This window comes from Stigmatopora nigra, chromosome 8 (assembly GCF_051989575.1).
Source record: "Stigmatopora nigra isolate UIUO_SnigA chromosome 8, RoL_Snig_1.1, whole genome shotgun sequence".
NCBI classification, from domain to species: domain Eukaryota; kingdom Metazoa; phylum Chordata; class Actinopteri; order Syngnathiformes; family Syngnathidae; genus Stigmatopora; species Stigmatopora nigra.
The window spans coordinates 6,272,028-6,285,827 of record NC_135515.1 but is presented as its reverse complement, the minus strand read 5'-3'; the positions used below and the strand labels follow the sequence as shown (position 1 = coordinate 6,285,827).

The 13,800-nt window shown below is 37.6% G+C and overlaps 2 protein-coding genes across 4 annotated transcripts in view; both read left to right on the top strand.

The window, feature by feature from the left end:
* Positions 1-221: 221 nt before the first annotated feature.
* On the top strand, positions 222-9,766 carry mfsd1 (major facilitator superfamily domain containing 1). 3 transcript variants are annotated; one of them, XR_013327076.1, is made up of 18 exons: positions 222-469; positions 549-601; positions 1,644-1,756; positions 1,825-1,867; positions 1,938-2,005; positions 2,458-2,566; positions 2,640-2,742; positions 3,314-3,412; positions 3,568-3,679; positions 4,892-4,948; positions 5,208-5,364; positions 5,539-5,636; positions 5,732-5,844; positions 5,937-5,984; positions 6,082-6,148; positions 7,657-7,762; positions 8,050-8,160; positions 9,707-9,766. XR_013327076.1 is itself a non-coding variant. In XM_077722312.1 (17 exons), exons 1-17 carry the CDS (start codon positions 307-309, stop codon positions 8,107-8,109), a joined length of 1,569 nt encoding a protein of 522 aa, XP_077578438.1. In that variant the 5' UTR covers positions 222-306; the 3' UTR covers positions 8,110-8,711. The 3 variants fall into 3 exon arrangements, 2 of the variants coding, with proteins under 2 accessions (XP_077578438.1, XP_077578439.1); XM_077722312.1 differs by lacking the exon at positions 9,707-9,766 and having other exon boundaries at positions 8,050-8,711; XM_077722313.1 differs by lacking the exons at positions 7,657-7,762; positions 8,050-8,160; positions 9,707-9,766 and adding an exon at positions 6,946-7,578 and having other exon boundaries at positions 223-469.
* Positions 9,634-13,800, top strand: part of schip1 (schwannomin interacting protein 1) — a 147,365-nt gene continuing 143,198 nt past the window's right edge. The window contains exons 1-2 of the mRNA XM_077722308.1: positions 9,634-9,784; positions 9,885-9,975. Of these exons, the coding sequence (XP_077578434.1) occupies positions 9,762-9,784; positions 9,885-9,975 (114 nt within the window). The 5' untranslated portion in view covers positions 9,634-9,761. The remainder of the gene's footprint in view (positions 9,785-9,884; positions 9,976-13,800) is intronic.

Below are 13,800 nucleotides of genomic sequence, written 5' to 3'. Positions count from 1 at the left end.
TACACTGACATCCTATTTCAGTTATTATACATGTTGTGATGTGACATAATTAAACAAAATCAAAAGTCATTTTTGGTCACTGTGACCTTGCCTTCATTGTATAAACTAAATTGTGTTTCTTGAACATGTTATATACTTTTAAATCGAAAAATAATGATCCTAATCCTATCATTTCAGGATACATTGTTATGCATTGACTTCTTGTTTTTCCCTCGTGCTGTGACGTGGACAACATGTGCTTGATCACGTGACAATCCGCCTGCCTGCTTTCCAGTTCCGGCAACTTTTCCCCGCGGTCTACCGATCATGGTGGACGCCGACGACCACCGGACTTTGCTGCCCGCAGAGACCACCAATGAAGACCCTGTGTCCGGTGGTGAGACACGCGGACGGTTGCCCGCCATCTGTGACCCGACGCACGGTTTACACCGAGTAGTCATCCTGATTTTCATGTGTTTCCTCGGATTCGGTAAGCACGCCATTCCACCACGATGGACTCAAACATTTACTTTTAAACTTCTGTTGTTTCAATTTTTGTTTTATTGCAGGGAGCTATTTTTGTTATGACAATCCAGCTGCTCTTCAGACGCAAGTTCTTCAGGTAAATGATCACACAATAGTGGTTTTAAATCAGTGGGGCACCAACTCCATTCCGGATCTATGAGGGATCCGATTCCTTTAGTTTTCCACATCCTCCCCCACCATTTTCCACATCCTCCCCCACCATTTTCCACATCCTCCCCCTACCACACCTGAATCAGATGATCAACTCATCCTAGAAGGTCGATAACGATCCTGATGATTGGATTCAGGTGTCCTAGTGGAGGGAAACATGGAATACATATTGAATCGAGGCCCTCAAGGACCAAAGTTGGGCACCCTTGCTTGAAATTATAATATAACAGTCTCATCATGTACATGCATAAATGCAACTAATCAAGACTTGCCCCTACCCACTTAAGTCACTGTGCACCAACACTTATTTATGTGACCACTTATTCCTTGTTGACTACTACTTATTTATTATGTTGACTAATCCTTATTTTTAAGTAAGTCTTATATAAAAGTATCCCTTTCAAAGCTCTTTTTCAAAATGTACACATTTGTTTTCTCATCATGCCAAGAACTCACAGCAATTTATATAATTTCAATTGAAAAATATAGTAGCCCTAGATCTCATATTTGTGTGATGACAATAGAAAACATCCAATGCAATTCAATAAAAGCATTAAATTTAATTCAATATATTGAAATGCATGAGTAAATATTGTCTTACATAAAAATTACCCCATTCAACTCTCCCTTTCAAAATTTAGAATAGTTTGTTTCCTCCTTATCATGCCAAGACCACATCAATTCATATAATTTTAATTGAAAAACATGGAATAATAAGGCATAGTGATTGGGGTATCAGCCTCACAGTTCTGGGATCGTAGGTTTGATCCCATGTCGGTCCTCACCGATGATCCACAATCTTCTTTTGGGAACTCAATTTTCCTCCCACATTAAAAAAAAAAAAACATATGTATCTATTTTTGAATTGATATTATATAAACCTACGACAAATGTCTAATGTATCCATTGTTGCAATATAAAGCTACCAGGACTTGTATCAACTAAATACTTGTGTTTTTTTTTTCAAGGATTTGAACCTGAACACTGCCAAGTTCATGCAGTTCTATGCCTGGTATTCCTGGCCCAATGTTGTCCTGTGCTTTTTTGGGGGATTCCTCATCGATAGAGTCTTTGGCATCAGGTAAGATCAGAATTTGTGAAGTTTTCCTTTTCAACCACCTGACCTGGTTTTGTTTTGTTTCATTTTAGACTGGGGACCATCATTTTCTCCCTCTTTGTTTGTACTGGACAGGTAAATTGTTATACAAGTTGTATTCTTTAAAAACAATTGTATTTTAATGTTTTTTTGTCTATTTACATAGGTCATATTTGCCACTGGGGCTTTGGTGAATCATATTTGGCTGATGGAACTGGGACGTTTTGTATTTGGGTGAGGCATTTTTTTTGTCAACTATTCAGTGATAAAATTAATTCACAAATACTTAGATAATAGTGTCATTTAAAGCCATTGTTAAACCGAAATGTGTCAAAATCCTCAAAAGTAAATGATTTGTGATATCTCGTCACAGTAAACTTACTGACCTACTTAATGAAATAATAAAAAAAGTTTAATTTATTTACAAATACAATTGTCAGTAATATAAATACTCTTTGCAGTAAACGTAAATGATTCATTTTTTCCCATTAAATTAAGAAAATAACAAACCTGAGGCTATTCATGTAAAATAATAGATTTGATTGCAAGATTTTTCATGTGTACTGAAATACATAAACTTTCATCTTTTCAAGCTACAAATTTAACTTTTAGACTACAAGTGCATGCAATGTATTGTGAAATACCTACATTGTCTTACTATTTTTTTTTTTTTTTATTATGTATAGTATTGGAGGAGAGTCCTTGGCTGTTGCCCAGAACACGTATGCAGTCAACTGGTTTAAAGGAAAGGAGCTCAATCTTGTGTTTGGTCTTCAGTTAAGCATGGCACGCTTGGTAAGAGAAATATTAAACTCAAATCGTGTTCAGATGCCGCTAAAGTGAATGCATTTGCTCTTATGGTGTGCAGGGCAGCACGGTGAACATGAACATTATGGACTGGGTTTACGGCAAAGTGTCTCTCCTGGTCGGCTCCCCGGGTCACATAACGCTAGGCTGCTCGCTCATGTTAGGTAAAGTGACAAACTGAAATGTAGCAACTAATAACATGCAGGCTTGGGTTAAATCTCTTCAGAATTACTTCAGCATTCATTTTTGGGGATGTCAATTAAGTTTTTGGACAAAGAAATGATGACTTTAATTGTGTTGGTTTATTTTTTAGGCTTCGGTAATTGGGTTTTATTATATTTTTTCTCCCCCCCAATGTTTTTGTTACATTTGGGATGCAAGGATCACATTGATCGCGTCAACAGAAATGATCGTTAGAGAATGATCATTGTTCTTAAATGATAATCCACTGATAACACTTTTATAGACCAAGTACAAGTGCTTAAACTTGATTACTTATTTCATTAGGTCTGGCAATTCTAGTGAAAATGTTTTATTTAATTTAAATATTGTTAAAAAAAACAAAAATGATCTTTGAATGCCACATACTTTTTAGACATCTCATCACTGGCATTTTAAAATCTTTCTGAGATTAATCCAATACGATTTGAAACCTAGCATCCATCATATCTGTCTTGAAATATTTTAAATCAAGTACCAAATACTGTTACAATCTCATTATTTGTTTTTCCTTAGCTGCTGCAACCTGCATATTCTCTCTAACCTGTGCTGTGGTGCTGGCATTACTTGACAAAAGAGCAGAGAAAGTCCTCAAGAAAGAGCAAGGAAAAACTGGTAAAGTATTCAGACCATAACCTTAAATGACCATCTGTTATTTCTTCCGACTTCAATTAATATTTGCTATGCAAAAAACACTCATGTGACTTATAATTTATACAGGTTTTTGAATTAGCTCCTGCTTTAATGCATGTTTGTATCCTGACTCTCAGGTGAGGTTATTCAACTGACTGATGTGAAAGACTTCCCCTTCCCTCTGTGGATCATCTTTATCATTTGCGTGAGCTACTATGTGGCCATCTTCCCTTTTATTGGACTGGGACAGTGAGTATTACACAACTACACCCTCACTCAGAGTGTTTAACATTTGTGTTTCTCATTCCTAAGTTTTGCAAAAAATGCTATCAATTCAGCAGGGGTCTCAATGGTGTCTGGTATTAGTAATAAAAACTAAAATTCCTATAATTCTTATTGAATTATCACAATTAAGTTCATGTTTTGCATCTCTCACCTCCAAGTTTATTTCTGTATTATCACTAACTGATAGTGATTGAATCCGTTTATGTAGTGATATTTTTACGGTAGAAATTATTAATCTAAATTGAACAGGGGGGTTACTGGAGGCAATTCAATCCCGGCTGTTTATGGGCGGATTTTGGGATGTAGTTGACAGACAAAATTTGTGTTAGTATTTATCAAAATTGTTATGTGAGCATGAGCCTGTTGTGGTGCTGCATCTCACTGTTTGACATCAAAATAACAAATGTTCAAATACTAAAAGTCAACACGTTTTTTATTTTTTTTTATTTTTTGTCATGTATGTCTTCTTAATTTGCATATTGCTTTATCTGTTACGAGTTATTGTATGTTTTGTGTAATGGAGACATACTCTTATAGATATGCTGTCTGTTATTACTTGCACTCCCCACTAGCTAATTGGAGACAACTGAAATTGTCTTCAGAAATGTGGAACTGAATTTTGAATGAGGCCATTTTATGTCTAATTAGTGTTGTTATTCATTTTACAGATACTATAATTTAGAATAATAGTTTCTCACGGGGAGCACTGCACATCATAGACGACCGTGACCATTGTTGAAAACATATTTATCGCCCTTGAGTGAATGAGAGAAAATTCAACTCTCAGAAAAGACGTCGTTATGTTTGAAGGGCACACTAGTTGTAAAATAGTGAGTCTCGTTAGATCAGCGCAATGTTCACATCCGCAGTAAGTTTTAGTGGCACAATGCTGCATTATTATGAAGCCAATGGCGGGTGCCCAGGTGGGGGTTGGAATTGGAAAGTGGTTTTGAAACGCCTCAGCGAGGAAACAAATCAATTGACAGTGTTGGAACTTGCAAAGACACTCTCAAATCACTTAGCCACTGACACAGGGTCTTCATTTCACTAGACTGTGCCCCCAATGGAAGTATAGTTGTTCGTACAATTGTTCGTCAGAATGACGGATGCCTGACTGAAAGCTCCTTGAATGTAATTGGCTGGCCAACACTGATAACATGTCATCATTATCTTTAGGGTCTTTTTCATCGAGAAGTTCAACTTTTCACCTGCAGAAGCAAGAGCTGTCAACAGGTATGATTTATTAGATGCAATAAATAGCAGCTTGTTTTCAAACTGATATGTATATTTACCAATTGCATTTATGTTCTATTGCAATACAGATAACTGGATATTTTTCCTGTATTTTCTGTATTTTTTTGTGATTTTCCATACTTTAGTGGATTTTCTAAACTGATACATGATTAAAAAAATTAAAAATAAATAAGGGGTTCAAATCAGTTGGTTTTCCTATGTTAATTTAGTCACTATATGTGCCTTTTGTCTCCATCAGCATCGTTTACATCATCTCGGCTCCAGCATCTCCATTTTTGGGGTTTGTGGTGGACAAGACTGGGAGGAATGTGATTTGGGTGATGTGCGCTGTGTGCACTACTCTTGCCTCTCACATGATGCTGGCCTTCACCTTTTGGAACCCGTGGATTGGCATGGTAATTCAAAGCTCCCAATGCTCTAATTATTTCAGTAATGGAGCAATAGGAAATTGGGTTCAGTTATTTTATTGCAATATATACTATAACTTTACATTCTGAAGTCTTCTCTCCACCCTTAAATAGGATGATTCTTTCAATATCAGGAGGCAAATCCATTTTTGTGTCTTTCAGTCACTGTTGGGGGTTTCCTACTCACTCTTGGCATGCGCACTGTGGCCCATGGTGGCCTTTGTGGTACCTGAGCACCAGCTGGGAACAGCCTACGGCTTGTATGAGTCCTTGTACTTTTTCTTTGTAGACAAAAAGAAAATAGAAAAAAAAACGTCCTGTTACCTTGAGTGAAATGTTAATATTTCTTCAATAGCATGCAGTCCATCCAGAATTTGGGACTGGCACTCATCGCCATGACAGCAGGAGCCATCCTAGACACTAAAGGATACCTGTTTCTGGAAGTCTTTTTTTGTTCCTGTATCTGCAGTGAGTCTCTCCATTTTTCAGTTGTTAAATTATTTATGATTGACACCTCTTGGATATTTTTCCACATCTGTGTTCACTTGTCTTCCTTCCAGTTGCACTGATGGCAGTGGTTATGCTTTACTTGGTCGACTATCTAAGAGGTAAAAGACTGTCTAATATTGTACATGCTAATAAAGTGCACTCTTCTACTTACCTGCTTATCTTTCCATCTCCTCCTCTTTTGCTCTCTACCTCTAGGAGGTGATTTGAACCGGTCGGCTGCAGCCAGAGCCAAACTCCTAAAAGAGGCCACTTCAGTTGCCGAGTGAGTAACTCCAGCACTTCAGCCGCCACCATTGCCATTTTTCCACCCACTCGCAAGAATCTTAGAAATGTAATGAACAACCCACTCATCTAATCAAGTGCCACGCACATATTTTGTGGCTCTTTAGAGAGTTGCTGTGCAGATTTTTTCCCTGAGCTGAATCGACTGTTTAGTCTACTGGCACAAACTCACTTGACAATCATTGCTTTTGGTACACCAGCCCACTGATATTGATGTGAGGAACCTTTATAAACATCTCTGTCATGAGTGGAAAAAACAGGACCCTCAACATGACAGAATTGTCATGTCTTATTGTATAATGTAAGGTGCGAGGAAAGTAAGAATAGAGAAAGATTAACCTAAAAAAAACATATATATATATAGATATAGAAATGATTGTGGTATTTTAGTGACTTGCTTCTTGTCAGAAAAAAAGGTTATTTGTAGTAATCTCAAAATCTACTGGATTTATTTATGAATATTTTTTATTACATATTTAAAAAATAATAGTAATTTGAATCCCAATTCAGGATTTTTGTAAATATTGTGAACATCAGATATTTACATAGAATATATCGATTAAAATTTAGCTCTTTGTATTCTACATGGTCATAAAAACAAAGTAGGCTCAGGTCGTTTCTATATTTAAATAGCAGGTTCCTTTACACTGTTTGACAAGATTGAGGATTTTGTACTTTTACAGTGAGGAAAATGAGGTCAGCTCTCTTTAATATCTTTCTTCTGTTGTACTGAACGCCTGACTAATGTGGCTGTGCGCTGTAATTGCTATTTTACAGATGATGATGTTGATGATGATGAGGGATCGCACATGGTTCTGGGCATACAGAGGCAGCAGGTCGCAGTGTCCACCCCTCAGCTGTCAGTCATGGGCCAAGAGGGGCAGGACTGCAGTACTTGTAACTCTGCCCAGTACCGCTATCGTGGCGCTTCCCCCACCACAACTGACTGTCTGGCCTGTCTTTTTTTCCATTTTTTTAATGTCATTCAATTGTAATAATTACTGGATTCTCTGAAAGCAGAGGGACTTTATATTTTAATCATTATACACTATACAATGATATTGCTCGCTACTTTAACAGATCATCCCTCTTTATTTTAGCCATCATTTAATTGCTTTATCTGCTCTTCACTTGTTTGGGGATTCATTAGTACTTCCCTTTTGTATTTTTGTTACATTTATAGAACCACTCAATTATCTTTTGTACTTTTTAAGAATCGTTTTATCAATGTGTCCTTTTGAGGGCAAGCTATTACTAAGGTCAAGTTCTAACTTGTCAGTTTGAGAATGATTGTTGCACTACAGACAAGTTGTTCTGTTAATAGCTCTAGAAATTCCAGAATCACAAGTTGTTTTATTTTGTTGAATCAAGTGCAATTTTGGCATTAAACGACCTTATGTATGAACAATGGTTCAGTTTGATTTCCATTTTATTTTCCACATTTGTCTTTATTGTGCTACTAAAGTGTTAACTTTGTCATTGGTGTAGGAAAAGGCGACGGCCCAGTCAGCTTACTGAGGGCGATCTGGCTAGATTGTCACCTATGTCTGCTTTTGGCTTACGCAACCGCTACCTCTCCAAATTAGGAACACAGGTATTAATTATCACACAATAACTCAGTCTTTTTTAGCTGTTTACCCAACATATCTATTGAGTGAAGCTCCTTTTTGATTGGATTTTTTTCCCTCCATGATTTGGTAGTTGGCAATAAAATGTCTTTTAGGCTACTGGTCTGTTACAGAATTTATTAAGCCCATAATATGCTCCTTGAGGTGTTGATGATGAGCCAAGCAGATTGATTTTAATGCTCTACTGATGTATTTGTATCCCCCACAATCTCCTTGAGTCCAAATCAGGTGTTCTCCTACTTTTTACTCCTAGCTGCCAGGCCACTGCTCCAGCCATCTGTCATCGCTTGCCCACAGGAGTGTTCTGAAGTGATGCCCTTCATTCGGCTGTCTGCACACCTCTGGCACTTTAGCGATGTGACAAGTATGCAGCGACAATAAGAAATATGAGAAATTCCGTGTTTACCGTCTCCTGAACTTGTAGACATCACATTTTTACCTTCAAGGCCCTTTCAACTTTCACATGGGTGATTACCATTCTGGCTTTCTTATCCACTATCTCTTTTTCCTCTTTCTTTGATTTTACTTAATTTGCCTTTCTTCATTTTCCTTCTATTTTTAATTTGTTTACATACTTTTTCATACCATTCCAAGAATGCAACCCAATCAAACAAATCCACATTTAGGCGCTCGTATGCTACGATAAAGGGAATGAACTTCAAATTCCAATGATTTAATATTTTGTAGCAATTCCTCAACATCAAATCCGTTATCTAATAAATCCAGCTACTATTTTTCTAATCAAATAATACCTTTTTTTTAATTCAATCAATTTCAATCAATATCTTTACTCCTAAATTAAATACTGTGTCTTTAAATCAAAATAGATTGGGAAACATCTGGTTTTTACTTGATTTGCCCAACTTTTTGACCTTTTATGGAGGAAACCATAAAATAAATCATAATCAGTTGTTGTTTTCAACACTGTCGATATGAAATAATGATGTGTTCTCTAATAAAAGTATTGGCAATAAAGAGTCTTCCGATTGATCAGTTAATAGAAAAAATAGATAAGCAGATAATCAATAATTATTTGTTGCAGGCCTAGTTTATTTGACTTCATGTATAATTAAATCTAAGCACTTGGACCTACTCAGCACATTTCCAATTTTACAGTCCTTGCATTGGTTTTATAGGTTGCGTTAAATTACTACTTCAAAGTCTTATGTACTAAAGTAGATGAATTTAGACCTGTTGGATATTAGCTACTACCTATAAAATAAAGAATAATTAAAACTCAATGAAGGAAAAATAAACCATAGTAAACATTCGCAAATTTCGACAGTAATTCTTATACTAACACAAATAGTGGCGCAATAAATTCCTCTTCCTTAATATGCAATATACTCAAATGTGACCCTGAGGTGGGGTGGCTTGGTGGCCTAGTGTTTAGAATGTGAGCCTCACAATTATTTGATCAAAGGCTCAATCCCTGGTGGATTCCAAACTACCTTTGGGGAGTTTGCTTATTCTCTTCAGGCCTCTGTGTGTTGTCACTACATTGGCACTTGTTGTATAATGTAATCTAATTCGGATGTTTACCCTTCCTAAGGTAATAAATTAGTCAGTACATTTGTTACAGTAGGCCCTTTAGTTTATTACATGCTTCACCTATAACTGGATGAAAATGAATGTCCATTTCTTATTTCTTTCTTGCACATCTATTTTGTTTAGTTTCTGATGCATTTTCCATGCCAAACACTTAACAGTGTGCACAATACTCCATGCAGTGACACACTGTGGAGGAAAAAAAATGAAGGAAAAAAAAAGCGCGCACACACGCAGCATCCAATTGGCTGGGAGATTTCCTTCCCTTTAAACCCCCCTCCCCTCCCCCCCAAAACCAAGTCAGGTCATCTCTCCGGCTGCTCTCTTCTCAAAGTGTCCACTTGATCTGTGACTGACTACAGAAAGAAGAGGGAAAGCGATCGCAAGACAGTGAGAGAACGACAGAGGCACAGCGCCATGCTGAGGAACTCCACGCACAGGTTGGTTTTCCTCTACCGTTTCTCAATGTGATGTGCGCTGCGTGGATTCTGACACATAACGGCATAGAGCCAGCGGTAACTTGAGCGTCTGTCCTTGCAGAGGCACGCATCTGGGAGAGGAGGCTAGGATGCGCGGCGGGAGTGCTGTGGCACGGGAGAGGAGACACCTTGCCCTGCGTATTAACAACCAGGTGAGTTCTTTTTTTTTCTCCTTTACCCTTTCATTGGTGCCCCGATTTTAGCGTAGGTTGGATTAATGCAACAGACAAATGTTTGTGTGGGTGGGTGGATGTACTCCTCTACCTCCTCACACACACTCTTCAGCTCTGGGTGGCATAAGCAGTGATGTAATGCACTTTCTGGGCTTTTAAAGGCAGCAGGAAGTTGATCAGACGACATGGAGGCTCATTGATTAGAATAAAAAGCGGCAGAGATAGAAGAAGTTGAGTGGAGCCATTTACACAACATTATCAGCCTCACTCAAAACCAACATGAAACTTTAATTGCTGAGGATTCTTTTTCCTTTATGCCGTTCAAATGCATTGTTTCAATATGGCTCTTAGACATTTTTTTATTTGCCATGGGAACATATTTAATCCTCTTAAAGCCACTCCTTCAGAATGATTCAGTCTTTATATAGAAATCTGAATTGCAGAGATTTAACACGTTATCCTTGAAGTCCATTATTGTACTCGGGGGAGGAATTTGCCCTTAATTACACCGGATTCATTCTTTATATATTGCGTAATAGTTCAGGTATAATATTGTATTTTTAGAAGCACTTAATTTACCTTTAAAGAAACCAGACATTTACTTTTCTCTTGCATTTTACACTGATCTTGAATTACATCATTGTACACTGTTAGGATGTAATTTTTCGGGGTGGCTCTTAATAGTCTCCATAGTCACTTTTCCAGCCTGGGTAATGGTAAAATAGGGCACAATTTTGGGTTCTGAGACCCATTTTCTAGACATTTTGAATGTATTTAGAGTAATTCAATCATATACAATACAATTATTGTATTGTTTTAACTCAATAATGTCATGTTGTAAGTGTAGAAGTGCACAAGTTCACCTGCTCGCATTGAGCTGCTGAATATTTGATGCCCATGATGTAGTGTTGCGCATTATTGGCGGCTGTGCACATTGAGCTTTGCAAGCAGGGCAAACGCCACTCCATCAACACTTTTCCAACTTGCACACCAGTTTTATTATGAGCAACACACAATCACACATGCTCCTACATAAATTACATAAATATATAAACATGCATGCACCCACACTGATTTCCCTCCCTCTTTTTATTTTTTTTGCTTTGGGTATCTACTCCAATCAATTTCCACTGTGCCCACCTGCCAGTGGAGTTTCATTATTCCCCAAAATGACATTTTTCCAAATTTGACTTAGCTTATCTCTTTAGTAAGCGTTCACTCCCGTGGAGGACACTTGACCGTGCCACCCTCCCTCCCAGAGAAACCACTATAAGCCATAATCAGCGTGTGAAATATGAGCAAGGATATAGAAATCTAGTTTATTAGATATAGAGGTGGCTCCACTTGCTGGTGTCTGTGGGAGTGATTCAAGTTCATCACTCAGGCGTGCACCCCTGCCATAATTTATCCCTTCCCTAACCCACTGCTTGCTGAGAGACACGTTCATCTGTCCAGCTATTACCCCATAATCAATGGGACAGCAGAGTTTTTACAGCCAACGGGCTGTCGCTAGTAACCATTTTACACAAAGCTTATTTAAACAGCACAGGGTGGGGGGCAGACAACTTTTTTGGGGGCTTTTTTTTCTAAATGGGGTGTGAAATACAAAGTCCAGGGGGAATTGTTGACGCAGCACTTGTAGCCGGAATGATGAAGTCATCCATCATGAGCTAGCATGAGGTCAGTCCTGATCCAAGTATCCCAGCATCCAACACGCTTAATCAGAACATCTGCTCGTAGGTCCAACGGATAATCGTAATGTTGTTTAGTGTTCGGCTTCTCACCTAGGAGCTGTTTTTTTTCGTATTTACTTGGTCTAAATTCACCGTCATGTATTATCCGAGTTTAATCTATCGTGATCTGATGTAATGTTTGCATAAACCTAAATTATAATTAATCACACAGTGATTTTCTACAAAATGTGACACTGAATTTGAGCAATGCATCCCAAACTCAATCACTGTATCTTTGTTTTTGACATTGGGAACTTATCTTTACTGATCTATGGTTGAAATCTAAGTTTATCACACATTAAGGTTTGACAAAATAAAGGATAAACAGTCGCTGTTTTATTCAGTAAGTAGATGGAAGATTTAAAATAGCTACTCTTAAAATTCTAGATACTAACACATAATTGATGAGTTTGATTGGAAAGGGAATATATCGGAATCTACCCCCAAAGGCACCATATGAATCTCCGTAACAAAGTTACTTATGGTGATCTGACTCAAGTTTAGTTTAGAATTACACCACAACATCCTTTGGTGTTGTATTATTTTGGTGATGCCTTTTATCAAGATAAAAGAAAAGTAAAACAAAATAGTATTTGTCTTCTGTTTTGGATCCAATTACAAGTGATACCTATAACGGAGGTGCGTGTATATTTTTGCTGTGTATATGCCGTTGTGTTTGTAGTCATTCCCCTGCCATTACCATGCCTTGCAGGGTGAGCATATCGTCTCAATGAGTGAGTTTTCTCTTTGATCACTGGAGAAAAAAAACCTTTGCGGTGATGGGAAAGAGCGCACTTATGAAAAAGAACGCTTTCATTTCCCCCCTCCCTCACCATATGTTAGCCTGAGCCTCTTTCTACCGGTAAATTGTAGCAAAGGGAATAGTCTCAAGTGTTCCATTTTGAAACATTGTGTGATCATGTTCTCACGTTTCTTGCTCGTAGATGACTTTCTTTTTCTAATTGTCATCACGAATATGCCATTGCCATTTAAAATAATTTCACTAGTTTGCCGAACATCCTTTAAGCACTTTTCAGTTCTTTCGCAAATAAGCCACCAAATGTCTTATAAATTTCACATGGGTATACACAATAGATATATGAGGCAAAATGTGGACATATATAGTATATATGTACCAGTGCTTACGGGAATAAATATTGTATTTAGTCAAGAAAGATTGTTTTGAGCGGGCATGACTTACTCAGTCTCAGCTGTTTAAATTCAACCAATTAAGAATACAATTTTTCATAATCTTCCTTTTAAATGAAATTGATTTACACTCATTACGACTTAATGTAGATCTCGACCGGCAAGGCTCGTCTTCCTCAGTCACTTCCTTGCTTGTCCAGCTGCTGCCCGCCAGCCATTAGACTATTGCAGATTTTTTACACATTGTCAGCCCAATCCTGTGAATGACTGATATTTGCAGAATATCATATGAATATCGAAATACTAGACACCTTCCTGAGTGTGTTCCATTGCTTTAAATCACATGCTATTTATGGAAGAATATGCATTTAAGTTTATACTGAATGTGAATGACGCATGGACTCTGGCAAATGAGTTTAGCAATGAGTCCACCAATTTTTCCATCAGTGACACAGCACATTGATCACCATTTATAAAGAATTTGAAAATAATTCAATTGTGCCGTGAGACACCATCCCAGCAGGGTTGAGTGGCATACATATTGATGTTTCCCCAAAATCATACCATTGATTTTAACTATTGCAATTTTTTCTGTCATCAACCAAAGCAATTTCACTCTGCTTTGCCCCCGTACAACTTTGAAGTGTTTTTCCATCCTCTACGGTGATGCACTCTTTATGGCCGGTTGTAAACATGGGGATGCCGCAGGACAATGATAGAGGCATCTGCAAAATAAGATGAGCCATTCTGCCTCCCATGTAACTTTTAATATGTGATATTTCACTTTTGAAAAATTGCCGTCCGAATTAAAAATTCCATTATCTTGTCATGAAGATGTAGTAGTAGTAGTAGTACTGGGCTGAATGTGTAATGAATGGTCTTTGATGAGATAAATCTAGATTCATTTAAAAAAAAAAAAGTC